Source organism: Nerophis ophidion, linkage group LG09, assembly GCF_033978795.1.
Source record: "Nerophis ophidion isolate RoL-2023_Sa linkage group LG09, RoL_Noph_v1.0, whole genome shotgun sequence".
NCBI lineage: Eukaryota > Metazoa > Chordata > Actinopteri > Syngnathiformes > Syngnathidae > Nerophis > Nerophis ophidion.
In genome coordinates this window covers 15,463,227-15,490,954 of record NC_084619.1, presented here as the reverse complement: position 1 = coordinate 15,490,954, position 27,728 = coordinate 15,463,227, and the positions used below count along the sequence as shown (strand labels likewise).

General features: G+C 39.4%; 1 protein-coding gene across 4 annotated transcripts in view; it reads right to left on the bottom strand.

The window, feature by feature from the left end:
• LOC133559058 (collagen alpha-1(XIX) chain-like) overlaps positions 1 to 27,728 on the bottom strand; it is a 325,779-nt gene that overhangs the window by 259,859 nt on the left and 38,192 nt on the right. For all 4 annotated transcript variants that reach the window (XM_061910394.1, XM_061910395.1, XM_061910396.1 and 1 more), the window contains exon 4: positions 25,981 to 26,025. In XM_061910394.1, coding sequence (XP_061766378.1) covers positions 25,981 to 26,025 — 45 coding nt within the window. The remainder of the gene's footprint in view (positions 1 to 25,980; positions 26,026 to 27,728) is intronic.

The following is a 27,728-nucleotide window of genomic DNA, read 5'->3' as shown; positions in this document are numbered from 1 at the left end:
AACCCAATATCAGTGTGTAAAGGATATCACCACATGGGCTCAGGAACACTTCATAAAACTACTGTCAGTAATTACAGTTGGTCGCGACATCTGTAAGTGCAAGTTAAAACTCTACTATGCATAGCAAAACCCATTTATCAACAGCACCCAGAAACACAGCCGGTTTTGCTGGGCCCGAGATCATCTATGATGGACTGATGCAAAGTGGAAAAGTGTTCTGTGGTCTGATGAGTCCACATTTCAAATTATATTTGGAAACTGTGGACGTGGTGTCCTCCGGAACAAAGAGGAAAATAACCATCCGAATTGTTATAGGCACAAAGTTCAAAAGCCAGCATCTGTGATGGTATGGGGGTGTATTAGTGCCCAAGGCATGGGTAACTTACACATCTGTGAAGGCACCATTAATGCTGAAAGGTACGTACAGGGTTTGGAGCAACATATGTTGTCATCCAAGCAACGTCATCATGGACGCCCCTGCTTATTTCAGCAAGACAATGCCAAGCCACGTGTAACAACAGCGTGGCTTCGTAGTAAAAGAGTGTGGGTACTTTCCTGGCCCGCCTGCAGTACAGACCTGTCTCCCATCAAAAATGTGTGGTGCATTATGAAGCGTAAAATATGACAGCGGAGACCCCGGACTGTTGAACGACTGAAGCTCTACATAAAACAAGAATGGGAAAGAATTCCACTTTCAAAGCTTCAACAATTAATTCCCTCAGTTCCCAAACGTTTATTGGGTGTTGTTAAAAGAAAAGGTAATGTAACACAGTTGTGAACATGCCCTTTCCCAACTACTTTGGCACGTGTTGCAGCCATGAAATTGTAATTATTATTCGCAAAAGAAAATAAAGTTAATGAGTTTGATTATCAAATATCTTGTTTTTGTAGCATATTCAACTGAATATGGGTTGAAAATGATTTGCAAATCATTGTATTCCGTTTATATTTACATCTAACACAATTTCCCAACTCATATGGAAACGGGGTTTGTATTTTTGTACTAAAAAAAAAAAAAATTAGGAATCATGATGATGAAAAGATATTGTGTAATTTTTTTTTTCATTATTGGTTTGATTGTTGTAAAATGAAAATATGGCTTTGTAGGCACCATCATTGAAAGTCAATTGTTGTATTTGTGAAAATAGGGGGCATATTTTATACGTATTTTTAACTTCCTTCTGCTCCTTTTCATTCATAATCTACTTTAAAGTTATAATGATTGTTTTATTTGTATCCGTTTTTTTTTTTTTTATGTTTGAAATAAATAAATGAATTATTGTTTGAATAGATGGATGGACTACAACTGAAAAAGTAGACCCAAGCTGCAGTCATTTTCTTGTAAGTAAGGCATATAGAATGGTTGAAAAAAAACTAAAGGAATCTCTTTTTTTTCTATACTGAAACTTTTTACAGAGCCTTGCTTGAAGGATTATCTTTGTGAGACCATTGAAGCATTTCAGGTGCACAATGACACGCGGGGGTCTGAGCGTGCCGCATTGTTATCTTTTGTTGAAAGCTGTGGGCTTCTGCCGCCCGAGCTTTGCTGGGATGAAGGCGAGGAGGCGGTAGCGAGGGCTGCCACGAGTGCGACCAGGCTGCTGCAGCACAAGGTCAGAACACTGTGGGGAGCTGTGTGTACACACTCGGCCGCTAATTACACACACCACTGTGCCTCGTTACACCTGTAGCGGTGGGGGCCGCAAGACAATCTGGCAACTCCCCAGCAGCGGGACCACTAAAGCAGGCCGCCCAAGCAGGAGTGCACAAATGCAGCCTAATTATGTTTACTTATACCAGCTTGGGGTCGGTGCCCCTCTCTGGCAAGCGGGGGGATAATCAACATTCTTGCAACGGCATACATTTTCATCATTAAGGAACCAGGTTGAGTCTGCCGGGGGAGAGCGTTTCAAGTTTTCCCAGCACATTCACGGTACAAACATTCACATACTGTATATATACATTTACTGTACAAACATACATACATACACTGTATATTTACATTTACTGTACAAACAAACATACATACACTGTATATTTACATTTACTGTACAAACAAACATACATACACTGTATATATACATTTACTGTACAAACAAACATACATACACTGTATATTTACATTTACTGTACAAACAAACATACATACACTGTATATATACATTTACTGTACAAACAAACATACATACACTGTATATATACAAGTACATATACATACATACACTCATGCACATAATCAGGTTTTATCAAACATATATCAATATTGTTGCCCTAGGGCATGGGTGTCAAACTCTGGCCCCAAATTTGGCCCGCTGTGTAATTTCACTTGGCCCTTGAGGCAATATCAAATTAACATTAGAGCTGGCCCGCCGCTGTAACGCCGCTAACACTCTTACTTGCCAACCCTCTCGATTTTCCCGGGAGACTCCCGAAGTTCAGTGCCCCTCCCGAATTTCATCCCGGACAATAATATTTGGGGTGGGCTTTGGCGTTCTCTACAACCTATCTCCACGTCCGCTTTTCCTCCATACAAACAGCGTGCCGGCCCAGTCACATAATATATGCGGCTTATACACACAAGTGAATGCAAGTCATACTTGGACAACAGCCATGCAGGTCACACTGAGGGTGGCCGTATAAATAACTTTAACACTGTTACAAATATGCGCCACACTGTGAACCCACACCAAACAAGAATAACACATTTCGGGAGAACATCCGCACCGCAACACAACATAAACACGACAGAACAAATACCCAGAACGCCTTGCTGCACTAACTCTTCCAGGACGCTACAATATACACCCCCCGCTATCACCAAACCCCGTCCACCTCAACCCCACGGCCGAAAAGAGGCATTCAATTTTTATTTAAATTTTATTTGATATGCCATTGGTATTTTTTAATTATTATTATTATTTGAAACTGGATTTTGCATGTCAGTATAAAGTTATATAAGCCTTGCTTGTTCAATATTCGATGCAAAACTTGTTTGGGTCCCTATTAAAAGGTTAATTTGTTCAACCTCGGCCCGCGGCTTTGTTCAGTTTTAAATTTTGGCCCACTCTGTATTTGAGTTTGACACCCCTGCCCTTGGGTAAACTGGGTAACACTATGGCATACTGACAAAGCTTAACCCATTGTTACTATAAAAATCTACAAGATTAATATAGGTTGCCTCTCTCTCTTCCCCTCCATCTTTCAGTATTCCTTTTTTTTATTTTTTATTATCATTTAATTTATTTTTTTGTATTATCTCTCTAGCTATCATTATGTATACCAGGGGTGTCAAACTCATTTTAGACGGGGGGCCACATGGAGAATAATCTACTCCCAAATGGGCCGGACTGCTAAAATCACGGCACGATAACTTAAAAATAAAGAAAACATCAGATTGCTTTCTTTGTTTCAAAATAGAATAAGCAAATTCTGTAAATGTACAAATCATAATGGGTTTTTTTTTTACACGTACATTTAGCTTTTTTTTGTATTATGTCTTTATTTGTCGTTATTTATACTTTATGAATAAATTATATGATAATGTTATCTTTATATTTTATATCAGGGGCCACATGGAGAAACATCTACTCCCAGGTGGGCCAGACTGGTAAAATCATGGCACGATAACTTAAAAAAATAAAGACAACTTCAGATTGTTTTCTTTGTTTAAAAATAGAACAAGAACATTCTAAAAATGAACAAATCCTAATGCTGTTGTGAATTTTTTTAACACTTACATGTTGCGGCTAATACTATTCTACCTTTGATTTTCGTTATTTATACTTTCTGAATAAATTCTATGATAATGTTCATCAGTCAACTCATTGGTGTTAATTTTCAATCTATCAAGATAAAATAAAAATATCAAAATCTTATTACAGGATTTTGTTAATGTGGTTTGTTCATTTTCCACGACTGGTGCACTAACATCATGTGGTTTATTTTTATTTTTTTATATATATATATGTAGCATCATTTACAAAGATACAAAGAATTGCTATTGCGACATCCAGTGGACACATTTAGAACAGCACTTCATTTCATTCAAAAATGTCAACTAATTGTTATACTCATCCCACGGGCCGGATAAAACCTGTTCGTGGGGCATGATCCGACCCGCGGGCCGTACGTTTGACACCCCTGATGAATACGTATTGTTGCATTTGAACAACTGCATTGTTGAAAATAGAGGTAAACTATTGGTATTGTTCATGATCAATAGCGCTTTTTCTATTGGTATTTGTATTGCTCCAGTTTTGGTGTAAAAATGCTCATTGTCATTTCTATATTATTATTTATTTCACTAACTTCTTATTTGCTATCACTTTTACGATCATATTTGTACGTATCGTATGTGCTGGTGTTGTTCTATTGTTGTTGTTTTTGCTGTTATTGTCGTGTTTGCTGTTGTTTTTGTCTAATCCCCCTCTTATCCCCACAATTACCCCCTCTGTCTTCCTTTTTTTTTCTCTGTCCATCCCCTCCTGCTCCGGCCTGGCTGCACCAAATGATAATATAAATACATTTAATAAAGTCAAATTCAAATAGGGCAGGGGTCTCAGACACGCGGCCCACGGGCCGCAATTAGCCCGCGAGGCGTTATTTTGTGGCCCCCACCTTAATATGAAAGTTTAATGTTAGTGCGGCCCGCGAGTTTTATATGAATGGCGCTTGACAGCGTTGTGTGCGGAGCTGAAGTAATCTACCAATCACGGTGTTGTGATTGGTAGATTGGCTCCCCGTTGGCTCCAGACAGGGAAACATTTTTGTTATTTGGGTCCAAAATGGCTCTTTCAATGTTCTGGGTTGCCTACCCCTGCATTAGTGGAAAAGCGGAAAACTAGTGAAAGCGACAGAACTGTGCCATGGAGACAAGGGTTTTCTTACTTGCCTGGCTGCAGTCACCCCGCGACACCTGTCCGTCAGTAATAACAGTCCCCGCCGATAACCTGGACCAATTCAAACTGGTTTAATTTGCATTGCCTCACACGATGAACACTGCATATATTTCTATTTAACACTCCGGGAGCCGTCACTTTTTTTGCGCTCGCTATCCCTGTACTTTCCCGGCTATTATCCGCCGACATGCTGAGGAGTATGCAAAATTATTTTTAAGAAATCTTTTCTTGCGGCCCAGCCTCACTTAGACTCTGCGTCCAGTGGCCCCCAGGTAAATTGAGTTTGAGACCCCTGAAATAAGGCAACAAGAGAAGTATCCTACACTTCTCTTTTGTAAAGTCAATTTGAACAGCTGATATGGGCATCTACATCAACTATATGATTTGCCTTAGAAGCTGGACAGGACAAAAAAATAAAAAGTATTCCCAGCATTCCTATGGTTGGTGCAAACGGACGGGCGCCTTGAAGCGGCGTGGAATAGGATCTCCAAGCAGCACATTTCACTTGAGTGCCGACACACAAATGCCAAAGAGGTTGCAGCGGGAAATGCCTTTTGTGACTTTCCATTTGCTCAGCGATACGCCATCACACGCACACTCCTGCTGTGAAACCAATCACAGTGAGTGCCGGGGTCTATTTCTTATTAGCACGTCCATTACTCCACATGAATGACAATAGTCCACCAAGGGGATCTAAACGTAAACACGCCGTTGTGAATAGGATATCGCGCTCGGAAAATCTATCTTGTTGCCACTTCCCTCTAGCATCTGACGTTGTGCATGCACAAAATGTGAGTGGTTTAGGGCCTACGCGCCGTCCCTCCGTCCCTTAGGACACGCATCTGTGAAAATGATACGGATCACATGGTCGCATCAGGGATTCTGTCTTCTCGGGTTTCTGCTTGAGCCTTAAATAACCAGTTAGCTTTAAAAAGAGAATATGAGCTCATCGCAGTAAAAGGGACGGATCAGGTTTGGAGATGGGCATGGCCTAAAACTGTTGGTCGGTATGTTAGTTAGTCAAACAAATCTAGTTTTATTGGTTCGATTATTATGGACAAAACCCAAAACCAGTGAAGTCTACACGTTGTGGAAATCGTAAATAAAAACTGAATACAATGATTTGCTAATGCTTTTCAACCTATATTCAATTGAATAGACTGCAAAGACAAGATACTTAACGTTTGAACTGGAAAAAATAGGTTTTTTTGCAAAATTTAGCTCATTTGGAATTTGATCCAATCCAATCCAATCCACTCTATTTATATAGCACATTTAAACAACAATAACGTTTACAAAGTGCTGCACAGCCATGTTAAAAACAATATTAAAAAAACATTATTATGCTCCACCAATGACTGAATAAAAACAAAAAATAAATAAATATAAAACCAATTTTAAAAAAAACAATATAAAAACAGATATGATTAAAAACTATTTTAAAGGGTAAAATCAATTAAAACAGTAAAATAGAAATCAAAGTGTATAAAAAACACAGAGGACAACAGAGGACAGAGGACCACACAACTCACGTGGTTTTAAAAGCCAATGAATAAAAGTGGGTCTTAAGACGAGACTTAAAACACTCCACTGTGGAAGCAGTTTGAACATGGAGGGGCAGAGTGTTCCAGAGCTTAGGGCCGACCACAGAGAAGGCCCTAAGCTCTGGTCTTGGGCCCTAAGCTCTGGTCTTGGGCACCACGAGCTGGAGCTGGCTCTCGGACCTCAGAGCGCGCGCAGAATTTGGATGAGGTCCGAGATATATTGAGGTGCCAGTCCATGTAAAGATTTAAAAACAAACAGCAATGTTTTAAAATCAATTCTAAAATGAACAGGGAGCCAGTGCAAACTCTGAAGAATTGGGGGTTATATGCTGGTGTTTCCTGGCCCCTGTTAAAAGTCGTGCTGCCGCGTTCTAGACTAACTGCAACCGGGAGAGAGCTTTTTGGCTAATGCCAGCATAAAGTGCATTGCAGTAGTCCAGGCCACTTGAAATAAAAGCATGCACGACTTGTTCAAAAAGGTTAAAAGATAAAAACGGTTTAACCTTTACTAAATGACGATGCCTGCAACATGTTTCAAAAAAGCTGGCAGGAGTGGCATAAAAGACTGAGAAAATTGAGGAATGCTCATCAAACACTTATTTGGAACATTCCACAGGTGGACGGGCAAATTGGGAACAGGTGGGTGCCATGATTGGGTATAAAAGCAGCTTCCATTCACAAACAAGGATGGGGTGAGAGTCACTACTTTGTGAACAAATGGGTCAGCAAATTGTTTAAGAACAACATTTTTCTCCAGATATTGCAAGGAATTTAGGGATTTCACCATCTACGGTCTGTAATATCATCAAAAGGTTCAGAGAGTCTGGAGAAATCACTGCACGTAAGCGACAAGCCTGACAACCAACATTTAATGCCCGTGACCTTTTGATCCCTCAGGCAGTACTGCATCAAAAACAGTATAAATGATAAATGGGTTGTACTTGTATAGCGCTTTTCTACCTTCAAGGTATTCAAAGCGCTTTGACACTACTTCCACATTTACCCATTCACACACTGATGGAGGGAGCTACCATGCAAGGCGCTAACCAGCACCCATCAGGAACAAGGGTGAAGTGTCTTGCTCAAGGACACAACGGACGTGACGAGGTTGGTACTAGGTGGGGATCTAACCAGGGACCCTCGGGTTGCGCACGGCTACTCTCCCGATTTGCCACGCCGTCCGGGGTATGTAAAGGATATCACCACATGGGCTCAGGAATACTTTAGAAAACCACTGTCAGTAACTACAGTTTGTCACGACACGTGTAAGTGCAAGTTAGAACTCTACCATGCAAAGCGAACAACACCCAGAAAAGCCGCCGGCTTCACTGGGCCCGAGCTCATCTAAGATGGACTGATGCAAAGTGGAGAAGTGTTTTGTGGTCTGACAAGTCCACATTTCAAATTGTTTTGGGAAACTGTGGACGTTGTGTCTTCCGGACCTAAGAAAAAAATAACCATCCGAATTGTTATAGGCACAAAGTTCAAAAGCCAGCATCTGTGAATGTATGGGGGTGTATTGGTGCCCAAGGCATGGGTAACTTACACATCTGTGAAGGCACCATTAATGCTGAATGGTACATACAGGTTTTGGAGCAACATATGTTTGTGGGGTTTGTTTGTCTGTTTGTTAACATCATAAGTCTGATAGTTATGGATGGATTTTGATGACTTTCCAGGAAATATCCAAAAAAACAATTCCTCTCATCTATTACGAACACTTAACTTCCTGCTTAGGGATTTCCACGCACTCACCTTGCCGCCCCACACTGAGCGGATAATTAAAGTTAAAGTACCAATGATTGTCACAAACACACTTGGTGTGGTGAAATTCGTCCTCTGTATTTGACCCATCCCCTTGTTCACCCCCTGGGAAGTGAGGGGAGCAGTGAGCAGCAGCGGTGGCCGCGCTCGGGAATCATTTTGGTGATTTAACCCCCAATTCCAACCCTTGATGCTGAGAGCCAAGCAGGGAGGCAATGGGTCCCATTTTTATAGTCTTTGGTATGACTCGGCCGGGGTTTGAACTCACAACCTACCGATCTCAGGGCAGACACTTTATCCACTAGGCCACTGAGTAGGTGTAATAATTCTGGGAGATGTGGTGATAGACCAAGATGTCGATAGTATCGATACCTATTATAATATCAGTATATAAATAATACTAAACTGATGAGATCAATATTTTCCTTTCTCTTGTTTATATAACAACAGCAAAAAAATTTAGTTTTTTTCATTTTTTTCAAACTCAGGGAGTAAGTCTTTGGATACACGAAGGCTTTAAAGGCCAAACCTAAATGATTGAAATGGGAGCCAATAGTTGTTGTTTTTGTTTAGTTATTGTGCACTAGCTACAATATTCAATACCATAAATGTAATACAGAATTTACAACTGTTCTACGAAATTCAAACTTTGATAATCTTAGGTATTGTTTTTACTGTACGTTAGTTGTCATTAAACATTTGCGATTATGTAATCTATTGTCAAAGTATCGAATCGGGACTCAAAATAGGATCCGAACTGAGGCCTAAAAATCGAATCGGGGTCATAGGCCAAAAATGTTGATTGGGGCATGCCTAGTCAATATTAATAACGGGAAAAAAAACGACAAAGATTTCTATTTAAACATATGTCAAGGTTTACACTACATTGATTGTGGCGCAAAGCCACGGCAAATAAGAGCAGCCACACAAAATAGGTACCATATTTTTCCGACATAAGGCGCACTTAAAATCCTTTCATTATCTCAAAAATGGACAGTGCGCCTTATAAACCAGTGCGCCTTATGTACGGAATAATTCTGGTTGCGCTTACCCACCAAAAAGCTATTTTATTTGGTACATGGTGTAATGATAAGAGTGACCAGTAGATGGCAGTCACACACAAGAGATACGCGTGGACTGCAAGACGATACCAGTAAACACCAAAACTTTAAATGTTCCATTGAGAATAAAGAACATTACACACGGCGAACAAAAATCTGTCAAAATGTTTTAGTGCGACTTTGGTAAGCTATTAAGCCTCACCGCTTAATGGATTGTCGGAGCATTACAGCTAACATACTCAGACGTACCGTACAGTGCTTCAACATACGAGTATAAGGCTGTCACGCCAAATTTCTTCCCCCCTACAAAAACCTTCCCCCCCTTTACTTCCGGGGTCATGATTAATACGGACGTTTTGTTAACGCTATATTATAAAAATATAACACTATATTATAAAAATACAGACGTTTTTTTAACGCTATATTATAAAAAAAATTAAAAAACAATTTACAAACACAAGCTATGGGATGACGCATTTACTTCCGGGGTCACGTTTCCTCTTATGTCATCCCATAGCTCATGTTTGTAAATTGTTTTTTTAATTTCTTTTATAATATAGCGTTAAAAAAATGTCTGTATTTTTTATAATATAGCGTTATTTTTTATAATATAGCGTTATATTTTTATAATATAGCGTTAACAAAACGTCTGTATTAATCATGACCCCGGAAGTAAATGGGGAGGGGAAGGTTTTTGTAGGGAGAAGAAATTTGGCGTGACAAGGCCATCAAAATGGCACCTATTAGCAGACATTATCTCTCATTTTGTTTCGCTATATTATGCGAAAACCAACTTTACGTACCTGAGATGTGTATTTGGGATCTGCATAAGTCCTGAAAATGTGCGTGCGTCCGCCACTGTAGTTCGTGGAAAGTTTTTTCTTTGTTGTCGGGCAATTAATCCTCCGCTGTTACCATTAATAATACAAAGTAGCGTAAAGTTCTAACATACAGTATGTTTAGCCTTTTCAAAGAAAATATATGCATTACTGCCATTCAAATTAATCATGATGTCATGGATATGATGATGTACTATTGACCACACCCCTCCACTCCTCTAGCCCTGCCCCCATCGCCACATATGTAGAGACAATCCAGTGGGGACCCTGTATGTCTTACATTGATTTAGCACTCTTATTAGACTATTTCATTACAAATTACCTGATGTCGTCTCGCTCACACCCCCCCTCTGGCACCCCACCACTGCAAGTAGATTGCCGATCCGTGAATTTTTTTTTTCAACATGATGAAAAATCGTGATTAATGTTCGTAATTACAACATTGATAAAACAATAATTGTCACTGAAATTTTGGCCATAAAAGTGCAGCTCCTGTAGAAAGAGATAATTTGATCCCATGCGGTTTTGAGTCCAAACATATTTTACCATTTAAAAAACCTGAACAGCCCAACAACCTAACAAGCTATCTTTCTTTTTAAAGCTTCATCTCACAGCGACGTCAAGGGCCCTGAAGAGAGAAATAAAACATTACGGGCCAAGACGAAATGCTTCCTTCAACTGATTAGTGCAAGTGATTAAGTGGTTAAAGGGAGAGTCTCATTGCAGCTAATGAGAGTCAAGTTTTGACTTATGGAGGCAATGGGGGAACTGGTTTTAAAAACGTGTTAACGAGATGAGAGGCAAGGTTATGAAACGTCCTTTACTCTTGTGCAACGTCTTTATATTCATCTATAAACAAAAAGGTTGCAGGGATCACATCAATCGTTGAGAAATGTTTTAAAAAAACACGCTTATGTGTTTCAGCTGTACTATCAGCTTGAATACTTGAGTCAGACCATTACCTCACACCAGCACATGACACCATACTGAGATTTTATTCTCCTATATGTGCCCATCTTATGTAGCAAAATAAGGATTGACGACAGCACAATGACAAAAAATGGGAGTTATAGCATGGGCGAATATGTTTAGCTGGCAACAAAGTTAGGTAACCCTAAAGCATACTTGCCAACCTTGAGACCTCCGATTTCAGGAGGTGGGGGTGCGTGGTTAAGAGGGGAGGAGTATATTTACCGCTAGATTCACCAAGTCAAGAATTTTATATATATATATTGAATTTTAGTCTTCATTTATTTACACATTTACACACACATAAAACTCATTGTTGAGTTAAGGGTTGAATCGTCCATCCTTGTTTTTCTAACCATATACATGTAAGGTAGATGGCAGTATTGTCCTGTTTAAGAGTGTCACAACGTTGCTGTTTACGGCAGACAAACTGATTTACGGTAGACAAAAACAGACTGCTGTTGTTGTGTGTTGTTTTACCGCGCTGGGAGGACGTTAGTGAAACTGCCTAACAATAAACCCACATAAGAAACCAAAAACTCGCCCTCGATCATTCTACAGTTATAACGTCATTGGGCAGACACGCTCTTTATACACGTCACTCAGGCCCGCATGGAGCTGGAGGGGGCGTGGCCTCCAGCTCCGCCTGAATTTCGGGAGAAAATTTGTCCCGGGAGGTTTTCGGGAGAGGCGCTGAATTTCGGGAGACTCCCGGAAAATCCGGGAGGGTTGGCAAGTATGCCCTAAAGGACTAGCTTGTCGTTTGTTAAACGACCACATATTATGTAACATAATCTGTTTCATAAGACTGCAGTCCAATCAGATACATAATAGTTTCACGACCACGTACTTAATGTATGGCAATATGCATGCATTTCACTGCAAACTGTTTGTCCAAAACAATATCCCTCTTTAAATAACCTTGGTAAGTCTCGAAGTATGTAAGTAGTACAACATGACTGGTCACAGTAGAAGTATAGTAAATGCCCACTTTGCTAAAAAAGTGTGTAGAGTAAAACCTTAATTTACAAACTTATTTGGCTCTTGAACAGGTTGCGTAAATAGAAACGTTTGTATAACAAAGCAAAATTCTCCCAAAAAAACACTGACATAAATAATGGGTTCCAGCCTGGACAAAAGTCCAAATTTTTGTAAAGGTTTGGGCACTTTGAACACAATATAAAGCACTTTACCAGGGGTGTCCAAATCATTTTAGATTGGGGGCCACATGGAGAAAAATTTACTCCCAAGTGGACTGGACTGGTAAAATCACAGCACGATACCTCAAAAATAAAGACAACTTCAGATTGTTTACTTTGTTAAAAAACGGAAAAAGCACATTCTGAAAATGTACAAATCATCATGTTGCTGTTTTTTTTTTTTTACACTTACATGTTGCAGTTAAGAGTATTCTATCTTTATTTGTTGTTATGTATACTTTCTGAATTAACTATGTAATAATGCTCATCTGTTAACTCATTGGTGTTCATTTTCAATCTATCAAGATAAAAAAATATCAAAATCAAATTACAGGATGTTATTAATGTAGTTTGCTCAATTTCCTCTACTGGTGCATTAACGTGGTTTATTTTATTTTTTACATATGAAGCATAATCTACAATGATAAAAAAAAAATATTATTTCAACATCCAGGGGACACATTCAGAACAGCAGTTTCTTTCATTACAAAATTTTGGCTTATTTTTATACTTAGCAAACTCATTCCGCGGGCCGGATAGAACCTGTTCGCGGGCCTGATCCGGCCCACGGGCCGCACATTTGACACCACTGTGCTATACAGTACTGTGTATCAAGCAGACATTACAAGAAGGTGACAGATCAACTTTATTTTTAATAACAAAGCCAAAACAACAACTCACTGAACTGTCCTCATTTTCAGCCACCCTGCCAACACGCACACACACATTCACTATTCCCATGATGTCATCACAGTTTGGAATCACAAAACTCATTAACTTTACCAGCCAGGAATAATACATAAAATCCCCTTTACATAGTCGGTAAATCTTCTTGGTGTGCAGCGGGAGAAAATGGGCAGGGGAAGGGAAAAGCAGTGGCGACAACGCTGTGGATACTTCCCGAATGTTTCGAACCACACATCGCTTGATCATTGCTTCCTTTGAACACATATTGAGCAAGCAAAACTAGAAAAAATGCTGTAAAAAGGCTAAAAACCACAAACATTTGTAACTAGCCCAAAGGGTAGCATTAGCACTGCTACAAGGCACACAAAAGTTTCCTACAACAGAGCACCTTTTTATTCTGTCTGTGCTTTGTATACCGAAAATGTTGTTCGTAAACAAGGCTTCCACCGTACCAACACTGTTGTTTTGGTTGTGCACGTAATAACACTTACCGTATTTTCCGGACCATAAAGCGAACAAGATTTTAAGGGCGCACTGCCGATGAATGGTCTATTTCCCATCTTTTTCATACAAAGAGCGCACCGGACTATAGAGCACATTAAAGGAGTCATATTATTATTTATTTTTTCTGAATTGAAAACACTTCCTTATGGTCTACATCAATCAATCAATCAATCAATGTTTACTTATATAGCCCTAAATCACTAGTGTCTCAAAGGGCTGCACAAACCACCACGACATCCTCGGTAGGCCCACATAAGGGCAAGGAAAACTCACACCCAGTGGGACATCGGTGACAATAATGACCCAGTGGGACGTCGGTGACAATGATGACTATGAGAACCTTAGAGAGGAGGAAAGAAATGGATGTCGAGCGGGTCTAACATGATACTGTGAGAGTTCAATCCACAATGGATCCAACACAGTCGCGAGAGTCCAGTCCAAAGCGGATCCAACACAGCAGCGAGAGTCCTGTTCACAGCGGAGCCAGCAGGAAACCATCACAAGCGAGAGTCCTGTTCACAGCGGAGCCAGCAGGAAACCATCACAAGCGGAGGCGGATCAGCAGCGCAGAGATGTCCCCAGCCGATACACAGGCAAGCAGTACATGGCCACCGGATCCACAAGGGAGAGTGGGACATAGAAGAAAAAGAAAAGAAACGGCAGATCAACTGGTCTAAAAAGGGAGTCTATTTAAAGGCTAGAGTATACAAATGAGTTTTAAGGTGAGACTTAAATGCTTCTACTGAGGTGGCATCTCGAACTGTGTTTACATGACATGTAATGGTGGTTATTTGGTCAAAATGTTGTATAGATTATGTTTTAAAGATCATCTTCAAAATGCTTTCTGACAGTCGCTTCCGGATGCGCCGTTTTGTCGGCGGTCTTATTTACGTGGCTCACCTTCGGCAGCTTCTTCTCCCCATCATCTTTATTGTAGCGGTGTAGCGTGCAAGGACAGGAGTGGAAGAAGTGCCAAAAGATGAAGCTAACTGTTTTAATGACATTCAGACTTGACTTAAATTAGGGGTGTTCGAAATTTTTCCACAGAGGGCAGCACACGGAAACATTAAGCATGCTGGGGCCATTTTGATATTTTTCATTTTCAAACCATAACAAAACATATGGATTTTATTTTTATTAACCTTAGGGCTCCCGGGAAGCATAGAGGGTCTCAGTCACTAAAATGTTAAAAATAAGTCAAATTATTACTATTAGTATTTATTAAATTCTTACAGTAAATCTCTATATCAACTTGAGGTTGATATAAAGTCAAACAAATAAGGTTTTATGCCTTTTCTGTTAAAGACAACTTTGTTTTTTTATAGTAAAACTAAAATATGCAGTATTTACATTGACAGATAGATAGTACTTTATTAAGTCCTTCAGGAAAGTTCCTTTATTTAGTAATTAAAGCCCTCAAAGATCAATAATGCAGGACACCATTGATTGTAATTATTTAATATTTTCTAGTAATCACAGTGAAAAGTTAAATAAAATCCAACTAAATATATTTGACATCCGAAAGGTTCCCCACTCATAAAGTGATACATTTTTATTAGTTGTTTTTTTTACTTTTAACACTTAAATTTCAAGATCAACTTCCGATATATCTGTCGATTTTAAGTTTGAACTATTATTTTGTTTTTTTTATGCTCTTTTGTCAAAACTTTGATGTTTTTATATGGCAACCACACAACATATGCAATATTTTTTCCACATAAAACATTTTAAAGTGATAATTTTTAAGTAATAATTCATTTAAACAGATTTTTTTTTTGTCCTTTTTTTTTGAGCAATGGAAAAAAAAAGAAAATAAAGACAAAAGGGAAAAAAAACTGCCTGCATGGCAGCTTTGTGTCAACATTGCCACTTTTTTCATTAATTTTCACCTCATTTCCCTTTTTTAAAATGTTTATTTTTTATTTTTGCAATACTATCAATTTTGCAATTTTTGCAGAATGTCTAGCGGGTCGGTAAACGATTAGCTGCGGGCCGCAAATGGCCCCCGGGCCGCACTTTGGACTAACCTGACTTAAATCAATAACGGAGCAGCATCTCCTCATCTGGAAAAAACAACGCCGGAAATGTGTCCCGTGAAAAAACGTCTGACTGGAACTCTCTAATAACTAAAATTACTTGGGTGAATAATATAAACTCACTACACGCTTTCCTGACGAGTTTACTTTCAGATATAAGTAAGAACTTTACACTACTTTATATTACAAATGGCAACAGCAGAGGATGAATGTACCATAAGAAGAAAATAAAGAAAAAGAAGAAGCCTATCGACTGCATCATCCGTACGGACTACAAAGGTAGAAGCGTGCAAAATTTCAGGATTTATGCAGATCCCTAATACAGATCAGCAGGTACAGAAGGTAAGTAAAAAGTTGCTTATGCATAATTTTGCAAAACAAAACGCCAGATAATATGTCATACCTTATAAATACACCATACAAATACTCGTATGTTTAATCCACCGACAATCCACCAAGCGCGGCGGCTTCATGGCTTACCAAAGTTGTACTAAAACATATTGATTTTTGAGCGCCGTGTGTAATGTTTTATATTTTCAATGGTGTGTAATGTTTTATATTTTCTATGGAACGTATTAAATGTTGGTGTTGTTTACTTGACTCATATTGCTATCATATGGCAGTCTGCGGGTATCTCTTTTGTTTGAATGCCAGGGGACGGCGTGGCGCAGTGGAAGAGTGGCCGTGTGCAACCCGAGGGTCCCTGGTTCAAATCCCCACCTAGTACCAACCTTGTCACGTCCGTTGTGTCCTGAGCAAGACACTTCACACTTGCTCCTGATGGGTGCTGGTTGGCGCCTTGCATGGCAGCTCCCTCCATCAGTGTGTGAATGTGTGTGTGAATGGGTAAATGTGGAAGTAGTGTCAAAGCGCTTTGAGTACCTTGAAGGTAGAAAAGCGCTATACAAGTACAACCCATTTATCTACTGGTCACACTTATCATAACACCATGTACCAAATAAAATTGCTTTGAGGTCGGTGAGCAAAACGAGAATTATTCTGTACATTAGGCGCACCGGGTTATTAGGCGCACTGTCGAGTTTTGAGGGAAAAAAATGATTTAAAGTGCTCCTTATAGTCCGGAAAACACGGTAATATCCAACATGTACTATTTTCAAGCGACCGTCCTTTCCATGGGTAAGACAAGATCCACATCAGTTTCTGGTTTGGTTTCAGGTGACAACAACGTGTACACGGCATGTCTGGGCATCGAAAGAGAACCAGAACCCCAAAAAAGTCTGCGGGCTATAGAGCGTTTTCCGTTCGGGCTCCAGTATGCCCTCCCGGTAACAGTTCGAGAGGCTACCTCAGTAGAACATTTAAGTCTCACCTTAAAACTCATTTGTATACTCTAGCCTTTAAATAGACTCCCTTTTTAGACCAGTTGATCTGCCGTTTCTTTTCTTTTTCTTTCTGTCCCACTGGAGGGGGTCCGGTCCGGTGGCCATGGATGAGGGGCTGGCTGTCCTGAGTCGGGACACAGGATGGAACACTCGCCTGTGTACCGGTTGGGGAAATCCCTGCGCTGCTGATCCGCCTCCGCTTGGGATAGTTTCCTGCTGGCTCCACTATGGACGGGACTTTCTCTGCTGTGTTGGATCCACTTTGGACTGGACTCTCACGGTTGTGTTGGATCCACTATGGATTGAACTTTCACAGTATCATGTTAGACCCGCTCGACATCCATTGCTTTCGGTTACCCGAGGGGGGGTTGCCCACATATGTGGTCCTCTCTAAGGTTTCTCATAGTCATCATTGTCACTGCCACCGACGTCCCACTGGGTGTGAGTTTTCCTTGCCCTTATGTGGGCTCTACTGATTATTCCTGAAACCATACTGCCTATCTGAAAAAAATGAATTATTAACAGATAGGCAGTATGGTTTCAGGAATAATCGATCAACAGCACAAGCATTAACAGATTTCATTGAAGAAATAACTGATAGTATTGATAAAAATAAATATACAATAGGAGTATTCTTAGATCTTAAGAAGGCTTTTGATACAGTAGACCATAGTATTCTTATTAGAAAAATGGAAAAATATGGTTTTAGGGGTATTGTTCTGGAATGGATAAAAAGTTATTTATCTGATAGAAAGCAGTTTGTACAGATATCACAAAAAAAATCATGTTGGTTAAATATTAAATGTGGGGTACCACAGGGGTCAGTCTTAGGGCCCAAGATGTTCATCATGTATATAAATGATATTTGTAAAGTAACTGAAAACCTTAAATATGTGTTATTTGCGGATGACACCAATGTACTCTGTTCTGATGTGGACTTGCAGCAGCTCCTGAGGACCGTCACCATGGAGATGTGTAAACTAAAAAAATGGTTTGATGCTAATAAATTATCATTAAACCTAAATAAAACTAACTTTATGTTATTTGGATATAAGATAAATGATATAGATGTAAAATTATATATAGACAATGTTAGTATAGAAAGAGTAAACAAAATAAAATTTTTGGGTGTGATCTTGGACCACAGGATCTGCTGGAAGTCACACATTACATACATCAAAGGGAAGTTGGCCAGAAGTATTGCTGTCCTGGGTAAAACAAGGCACATTCTTAATCAAAAAACATTACACACTCTTTATTGTACACTTGTTTTACCATATTTGAGTTACTGTCTAGAAGTTTGGGGAAATACATACAGGACGAACATCTATTCATAATGCAAAAAAGGGCCATCAGACTGATACATAACACAGGACCCCGAGAACACACTAATGGATTATTTATAAAAACATTTGATTTAAAACTACCAGATCTCCTCCAACTCAAGACTGCCTAAATGATTTATAAAGCAAGTAAAGATTTACTTCCAACAGGGTTACAGAGAAGATTTTTACAAAGAGAAGGGAATTATAATTTAAGAGGAGAACTACTTTTTAAGGGGCTGTTAGCAACGTTTACTCAGATGTCTCCAGGGCGCTAACTTTCCAATGTATTTTTTCGCAGCATATCCCGTCCTCTAGGGCTTCACGGTGGCAGACTTCACGGTGGCAGAGGGGTTAGTGCGTCTGCCTCACAATACGAAGTTCCTGCAGTCCTGGGTTCAAATCCAGGCTTGGGATCTTTCTGTGTGGAGTTTGCATGTTCTCCCCGTGAATGCGTGGGTTCCCTCCGGGTACTCCGGCTTCCTCCCACTTCCAAAGACATGCACCTGGGGATAGGTTGATTGGCAACACTAAATTGGCCCTAGTGTGTGAATGTGAGTGTGAATGTTGTCTGTCTATCTGTGTTGGCCCTGCGATGAGGTGGCGACTTGTCCAGGGTGTACCCTGCCTTCTGCCCGATTGTAGCTGAGATAGGCGCCAGCGCCCCCCGCGACCCCGAAAGGGAATAAGCGGTAGAAAATGGATGGATGGATGGATGGAACTACTTTTTAAGATCCAATATTGTAGAACAACGCAGAAACGAATGAGTATAACAATAGCAGGGGTTAAAATATGGAACTGTTTAAAGGATGAAATAAAACACAGCACCAACATAAACCAGTTTAAAAAGCTTTTTAAATCATTTATCATTAGTAAATATAAGAAAGAAGAGCAAACATTGTTTTAGAAAGACAATAATATATATGTATATAAATACAATTTATGATTTCATAATTATACATATAGGTTATATTAAAATGTATATATTATCACTTTATATGGAATTTAAATAAATAGTGTATATATAATATATATATATATATATATATATATATATATATATATATATATATATATATAATATATATATATATAAGTGTACAAATGTATATGTTTGATTTAAATGTTAAACTGTGTATATGAGACGTGTGCTACATATATGTTGCTTATATATTGTTTAAAAAAAAAAAAGTAATATAAGTGAAGCATGTTTTAGATTTTATATATTTTGAACCTTGTTCTTGTTGTGATGGAGTAGGTTTTATATAAGCGTTGCTTCAACCTACACCCTTTCGGCTCAATCATTGCTCCAATGAGTGATTTTTTTTTTTCTTTTCTTGTTGTTGTTCTTTGTTTTATGTGAGATTGCCGAAATAAAATACATTGATTGATTGATTGATGTCGTTGTGGTTTGTACAGCCTTTTGAGACACTAGTGATTTAGGGCTATATAAATAATCATTGATTGATTTATTGATTCTCTGGACGACAAATCTCGCAGCTTGTCATCTCCGGCTATTTCCAGTTCATGTGCCGCTCACGTCCCTTTCGTCCGGAGCTCAGGAAGGAGTCCAAACGAGAAAAACCCGAAAAGATGACACAGCACATATTCTTGTTTTTTTGATGAAGAACCACCCGAGGTCAGGAATGATTGCAACTTTTATGTGATTAAAAATGTAAAAATAAACACATGCGCCCAGCTTTTGATTTAATTTGGAGGGGTAATGACCGCCACTGACTGCGGCGGTGATGCAGCGGATGGCTTTATTTCCAGTTAGGTGGTCTACCCAGTAAACTTGATAATGACATTCATATGCAAATGCTTTGGGTTGCCAATAGCTACAGACTCCTGAACAAAGTGAGCAATGGTGATGGCGGCGAAGGTGGTGGTGGGGCTGGGGGTGAAACCTGCCAATTAAGCTTTTGTCCCCCCCCAACTTGCATTTTACATGCATTACTGCACAAACACAACTTGCCTGCCTCCGTCTAATGCTTGCCGGTCAGTAGCGATTGCAGCGTTTTAAAACACAACACACACAAGCTTGCCATAGCTGGATGTGCTGTGTTCACACTGCATGATAGCAATGATTCAGCAAGGTCACGGTTCTACGCAGCTTCGGGAGTCGGAGATGACCCTTAAAGGGGAACATTATCACAATTTCAGAAGGGGTTAAAACCAATAGAAATCAGTTCCCAGTGGCTTATTTTATTTTCAAAGTTTTTTTCAAAATTTTACCCATCCCCCTAATATCCCTAAAAAAAGCTTTAAAGTGCCTGATTTTCGCTATCTGTTAATCCAGCCGTCCATTTTCCTGTGACGTCATCCAGTGATGCCAATACGGATACCACAGCAAGATATAGCGACATTACCTCGGATTCAGACTCGGATTTCAGCCGTTTAAGCGATTCAACAGATTACGCATGTATTGAAACGGATGGTTGGAGTATGGAGGCAGATAGCGAAAACGAAATTGAAGAAGAAACTGAAGCTATTGAGCGAATAGCTATTGACGCTGTTCGGCCATGTCTGCCTTAGCATCGCCGGTAAAATGTGCAGACCAACGATCGGAAGTTTCGGATCTTGTGACACTGGATCAACTAAATCCGTCGATTGGTAAGTGGTTTGTTTGGCATTAAATGTGGGTGGAGTGAAACGCTGGATGAAAATATAGTTTCAAATGTACATACAGCTCGCCGAAATAGCATGTTAGCATCGATTAGCTGGCAGACATGCCGCGACCAAATATGTCTGATTAGCACATAAGTCAATAACATCAACGAAACTCACCTTTGTGATTTCGTTGACTTTATCGTTGGAAATGCATCTGCAGGTTATCCATACATCTCTGTGCCATGTCTGCCTTAGCATCGCCGGTAAAATGTGCAGACACTCCAGCACATTCAATGGGGGTCTGGCGGCAGATTTCTTTGACTTTATCGTTGGAATAGCATCTGCTTTGAGTGTCGCAGGATATCCACACAATCTTGCCGTCTCTGTAGTAGCTTAGCTTTCGTCAGTAAAGTGTGCGGAACAAACGACTGACCATTTCGTCGGCTTTCCCCACACCCTCGTATTTTGAACAAATTTCGTCCAAATTCTTGCCACTTTCGCATCTTTGGGCCAGTGGTGCAACTTGAATCCCTCCCTGTTAGTGTTGTTACACCCTCCGACAACACACCGACGAGGCATGATGTCTCCAAGGTTCCAGAAAATAGTCGAAAAAACGGAAATTAACAGAGCTGAGACCCGGTGTTTGTAATGTGTTTGAGAAAATGGCGGCTTTATTACCTAGGTGACATCACGTTCTGACGTCATCGCTCCGAGAGCAATAAATAGAAAGGCGTTTAATTCGCCAAAATTCACCCATTTAGAGTTTGGAAATCGGTTAAAAAAATATATGGTCTTTTTTCTGCAGCATCAAGGTATATATTGACGCTTACATAGGTCTGGTGATAATGTTCCCCTATAACTTGCCACAACCTCAACTTTTAAAAGCAATGTATTCATGGTCAATTTCTGTAGCAACTGTTCAATAGGGAGACGCTTTGATGACTACAAGTGTGCCAACAAACTCACAATAAAGTGACCATCTGCACAGCCCCCCTCTATATTACACCACAGTGGGCAAAAAAATGCTTTGCAATAAAACATGTTAACGGATGCTTTACTGACTTGCTCTCATCTGTTTGAGCTAAAACACCATCATTAATGTCCGTCTAATTGTAAATACTTAAATAGTGTTTCTTAGTACCCAACCCGAAACCAGTGAAGTTGGCACGTTGTCCATCCATCCATCCATCCATCCATTTTCTACCGCTTGTTCCCTTTGGGTCGCAATTTACAACCTGGACAAGTCGTCACCTCATCACAGAGTTGGCACGTTGTCTAAATCGTAAATAAAAACAGAATACAATGATTTGCAAATCCTTTTCAACTTATATTCAAATGAATAGACTGCAAAGACAAAATATTTAATGTGGAACTGAGAAACTTGTTTTTTTTTTTTTGTTGAAAATATTAATTAACTTAGAATTTAATGGCAGCAACACATTGCAATAAAGTTGGCACAGGGGCATTTTAACAACACTCAGTAAACGTTTGGGAATTGAGGAGATCAATTTTTTAAAGCTTTTCAGGTGGAATTCTTTCCCATTCTTGCTTGAATACAGCTTAAGTTGTTCAACAGTCCGGGGTCTCCGTTGTGGTCATTTAGGCTTCATATTGTGGGTCTGGACTATAGGCAAGCCAGTCTAGTACCCACACTCTTGTACGATGAAGCCACACTGTTGTAATACGTGGCTTGGCATTGTCTTGCTGAAATAAGCAGGGGCGTCCATGATAACATTGCTTGGATGGCAACATATGTTGGTCCAAAACTTGTATGCACCTTTCAGCATTAATGGTGCCTTCACAGATGTGTAAGTTACCCATGCCTTGGGCACTAATGCACCCGCATACCATCACAGATGCTGGCTTTTGAACTTTGCGCTGAGAACAACCCGGATGATTCTTTTTCTCTTTATTCCGGAGGACACTACGACAACAGTTTCCAAAAACAATTTGAAATGTAGACTCGTTAGACCACAGGACAATTTTCCACTTTGCATCAGTCCATTTTAGATGACTACGATGAGGTGGCAACTTGTCCAGGGTGTACCCCGCATTCCGACCGATTGTAGCTGATATAGGCACCAGCGCCCCCGTGACCCCAAAGGGAATAAGCGGTAGAAAACGGATGGGATTTTAGATGTGCTCGGACTAAGCTAAGCTGGCAGTGTTTCTGGATGTTGTTGATAAATGGGTTTCGCTTTGCATAGTAGAGTTTTAACTTGCACTTACAGATGTAGCGACCAACTGTAGTTACTGACAGTGGTTTTCTTAAGTGTTCCTGAGCCCAATGTGGTGATATCCTTTACACACTTGTGTCACTTTTTGATGTATTACCATCTGAGGGATGAAAGGTCCGTAACATCATTGCTTGCATGCAGTGATTTCTCCAGATTCTCTGAACCTTTTGATGGTATTACGGACCGTAGATGGTGAAATCCCTAAATTCCTTGCAATAGCTTGTTGAGAAATTTTGTTCTTAAACTGTTCGACAATTTGCTCACGCATTTGTTCACAAAGTGTTGACCCTCGCCCCATCCTTGTTGGTGAATGATTGAGCACTTTAATTACCAATTGTCACACTTGGACTATGACTTGGACTATGGGATAGTTTGTTTCTCCCATGCAAAGGGAAATTGCCACGAGCGAGACGTGAATGTAAGTACATTTTGATTTATTACTATACAAACAAACTTCAAAAAGGCAAACAAAAGGCGAGCACAATGGCGGAGAACAAACTTGATTAATGAAAAGCAAATGACTAGCATAAAGGCTACAAACTATAACCATGAAACAAAAACATTTGTACTGTGGCATGAATAACAAAACTTACGTGGTGTGGACAAAATGAACAGCATGGTCTTTGGCATGAAAGGAGTTGAGGAATACGGGATGTGAAGTTGCCAGACTGACTACCAGGTTACTGTGGTTTAAATAATAACTATGATCATTATAAACAGGTGTGAGGGCTGAGGACAGGGGCGTGACATGAGGGCCAGGTGAAAATTAATGAGTTGCTATGGAAACAAAGAAAACAAGGAAGTGCAAAAGCAAGATCTGAATGTCCAAAAACAAAACATAACATGACCAAAACAAAACATGATTTCCTGGGTGTGATACCAATCATGGCACCCCATCTGTTCAAAATTAGCCTGTTCACCTGTGGGATGTTCCAATTAAGTTTTCAATGAGCATTCCTCAACTTTCTCAGTCCTTTGTTGCCACTTGTATCAGCTTTTTATAAACATGTTGCAGCCATCAAATTCCAAATTAGCTAATATTTGCAAAAAATAACAACTTTTTCCAGTTCGAACATTAAGTATCTTGTCTTTGCAGTCTATTCAATTGAACATAGGTTGAAAAGGACCTGCAAATCATTGTATTCTGTTTTTATTGACATGCCAACTTCACTGGTTTTGTATGTAAACAACATCACTACAGCAACTATATGGCTTAGAGCAGGATCACCAACCTTTTTGGAAACCAAGAGCTACTTCTTGGGTACTGATTAATGCGAAGGGCTACCAGTTTAATACACACTTAAATAAATTGCCAGAAATAGCCCAATTTGCTCAATTTACCTCTAATAAATAAATCTATCCATCCCTCTCTCTCTCTCTCTCTCTCTCTCTCTCTCTCTCTCTCTCTCTCTCTCTCTCTCTCTCTCTCTCTCTCTCTCTCTCTCTCTCTCTCTCTCTCTCTCTCTCTCTCTCTCCTCTCTCTCTCTCTTCTCTCATCTCTCTCTCCTCTCTCTCTCTCTCTCTCTATATATATATTTAGAAAAATGGGTATTTCTGTCTGTCATTCCGTCGTACCTTTTTTTTTTCCTTTTTACGGAAGGTTTTTTGTAGGGAATAAATGATAAAAAAACAACACTTAATTGAACAGTTTAAAAGAGGAGAAAACAGGAAACAAAATGAAAATTTAATTTTGAAACATAGTTTATCTTCAATTTTGACTCTTTAAAATTCAAAATTCAACCCAAAAAAAAGAAGAGAAAAAACTAGCTAATTCGAATCTTTTTGAAAAATTTTTAAAATGAATTTATGGAACATCATTAGTATTTTTTCCTGATTAAGATTAATGTTTACAATTTTGATGACATGTTTTAAATAGGTTAAAAAAACAATCTACACTTTGTTAGAATATATAACAAATTGGAGCAAGCTATATTTCTAACAAAGACAAATCATTATTTCTTTTAGATTTTCCAGAACAAAAAATTTAAAAGAAATTCAAAACACTTTGAAATAAGATTTAAATTTGATTCTAAAGATTTTCTAGATTTACCAGAATACTTTTTTTCAATTTTAATCATAAAAAACAGAAGCCAAAATGAAGAATTCAATTAAAATGTATTTATTATTCTTTACAATAAAAAAATACATTTACTTGAACATTGATTTAAATTGTTAGTAAAGAAGAGGAGGGAATTTAAAAGGTAAAAAGGTATATGTGTTTAAAAATCCTAAAATCCTTTTTAAGGTTGTATTTTGTCTCTAGAATTGTCTTTCTGAAAGTTATAAGAAGCAAAGTAAAAAAATAATTTGAACAAGTGAAAACCAAGTCTTTAAAATATTTTGGGGGATTTTCATCAAATTCTATTTGAGTTTTGTCTCTCTTAGAATTAAAAATGTCGAGCAAAGCAGGACCAGCTTGCTAGTAAATAAATAAAATTCAAAAAATAGAGGCAGCTCACTGGTAAGTGCTGCTATTTTAGCTATTTTTAGAACAGGCCAGCGGGCTACTCATCTGGTCCTTACGGGCTACCTGGTGCCCGCGGGCACCGCGTTAGTGACCCCTGGCTTAGAGTAATGCAAGTACTGTGTAATATTATAGTGTACTCGTCAAATCACCACAATCCAATTAGCTGGTATGCAATAAAGGTTAACCGGAAGTGTCATACTGTACAGTAGAAGGGACATACAGTCATTGGAGACATTTGTTTAGTATGCCAAGCCCATTGCGGCACACATGTCAATTAATGGGACTGTGGAAGGACACCAATGGCGCTCAGATATTCAAATATGTCAAGTGCAAGAAAACAGACACAGTCAATTCTATTATGCTCCTCCTCTGCCCCAGAGAATCCCGCAGAAAATGAAAAGCCTATAACAATTGATTCTCGGATGAAACTGGATCTGGTTGATATGCCATGCATGGACTTTATCCTTTAGGTATGCTGCAGAAAGAGGTACTGCACTTACCCTTTCCCCTTCCGTCCCCTTCTGTCTGTCCGATCCAACTTCTCCCTATAATGACAAGAGTGAGAGTTAAAAGTTTGCGTTTGAATTTAATAGAGACATTTTATTTTGCACAATTGAATAAGAAGACACTAAAACATATGCTGGCTTGCAAAACAGCTTTCGTGTAAAACAGCATGATGCAAATAAAGCAGTTCAACGACAATTCTCTACTCGGGATGTGTTTTGTTGGGATTTTGTTCACTGCATCGTGACTACTAATCGAAAGATCAGGGCAAAACTGTGTCCCAAGCACATCAATTGTGTGCAGTGGTGGCGAAACAAAGCGATGTTACCCAATTTAATTTCACACTGGAAGCCGCTTTAAACTGAGCGTCATGCAACGCGCTCTCACCACAGCAAAGTTGTTACTAAACTAAAAGAAAAATAAACAGTTGACACATTCTCAACAATATATACATATTTTTTCAAACTAAATATCGGTATTGGTTTAAAAAAAAAAAAAAAGTGTATGTCTTCTTAAAACGCTGCTGTGTAAACGGACGTAGGGAGACAGAGTGCCAATAAACTTTACAGGATGTCGGAGTTTGTTGTTGACGAACCCCAAGATGCAGAGAGGCATTTTGCAGGAAAAAATTATTTAATTAAACACTAAGACAGAAACAAACAAAGGGTTCAAACAAAAGGCGTGCACGTGGGCGGATAACAAACGAAAGGCCTAGCATGGAAGATAACAGGTATCTAGCAGGAAACAGAAGTCGTATTAGTAAAATGAAAGAACAAGCTGGAAGCAGGGAACAAAAAGCAGTAAGCTACAAACATCAACCGAATATAGCTTACCGCTACGCTGCAAAGACACGACAAGAGCGGTAACACATCACAAGAGCGACATGCAGTACAATAATCCAGCAGTGACTGGATGGGAAGACAGGTCTAAATAGGAGCGGACTGATTGACACCAGGTGTGGCCCGGTGCCAATCAGCCGCACCTGAGGGGGAACACAGCACTCAGGGAGAAAGACAGGAAACCAACAAAATAAGAGCGCTGACAGGAAACACTACACACACACAGAGGAAACAAAGACAAATGCAGAGGAAAAAACTAAAACATAGTCGAACTGTCAGAGGCGAGCCTGACAAAGGGACTGCATTTGTCACATAATATTTACGGCTTTTCACACACACACACACGAGTGAACGCAACGCATACTTGGTCAACAGCCATACAGGTCACACTGAGGATGGGCGTATAAACAACTTTAACAGTTACAAATATGCGCCACACTGTGAACCCACACCAAACAAGAATGACAAACACATTTCGGCGAGAACAGCCGCACTGAAACACAACATAAACACAACAGAACAAATGCCCAGACCCCCTTGCAGCACTAATTCTTCCAGCTACCCCCGCCACCTTAACTTCTCTCAGGTAGAGCATGTCCCAAATTGCAAGCTGCCGTTTTGAGGCATGTTAAAAAAAATAATGCTTTTTCTGACTTCAATAATAAATATGGCAGTGCCATGTTGGCATTTTTTTCCTATAACTTGAGTTATTTCTTTTTGAAAACCTTGTTACATTGTTTAACGGTGGGGCATCACAACAAAAGTAGGCATAGTAATGTGTTAATTCCACGACTGTATATATATCGGCATTGGTTGATATCGGTATCGGTAATAAAGAGTTGGACAATATCGGAATATTGGATATTGACAAAAAAGCCATTATCGGACATATCTACTTAAAAATA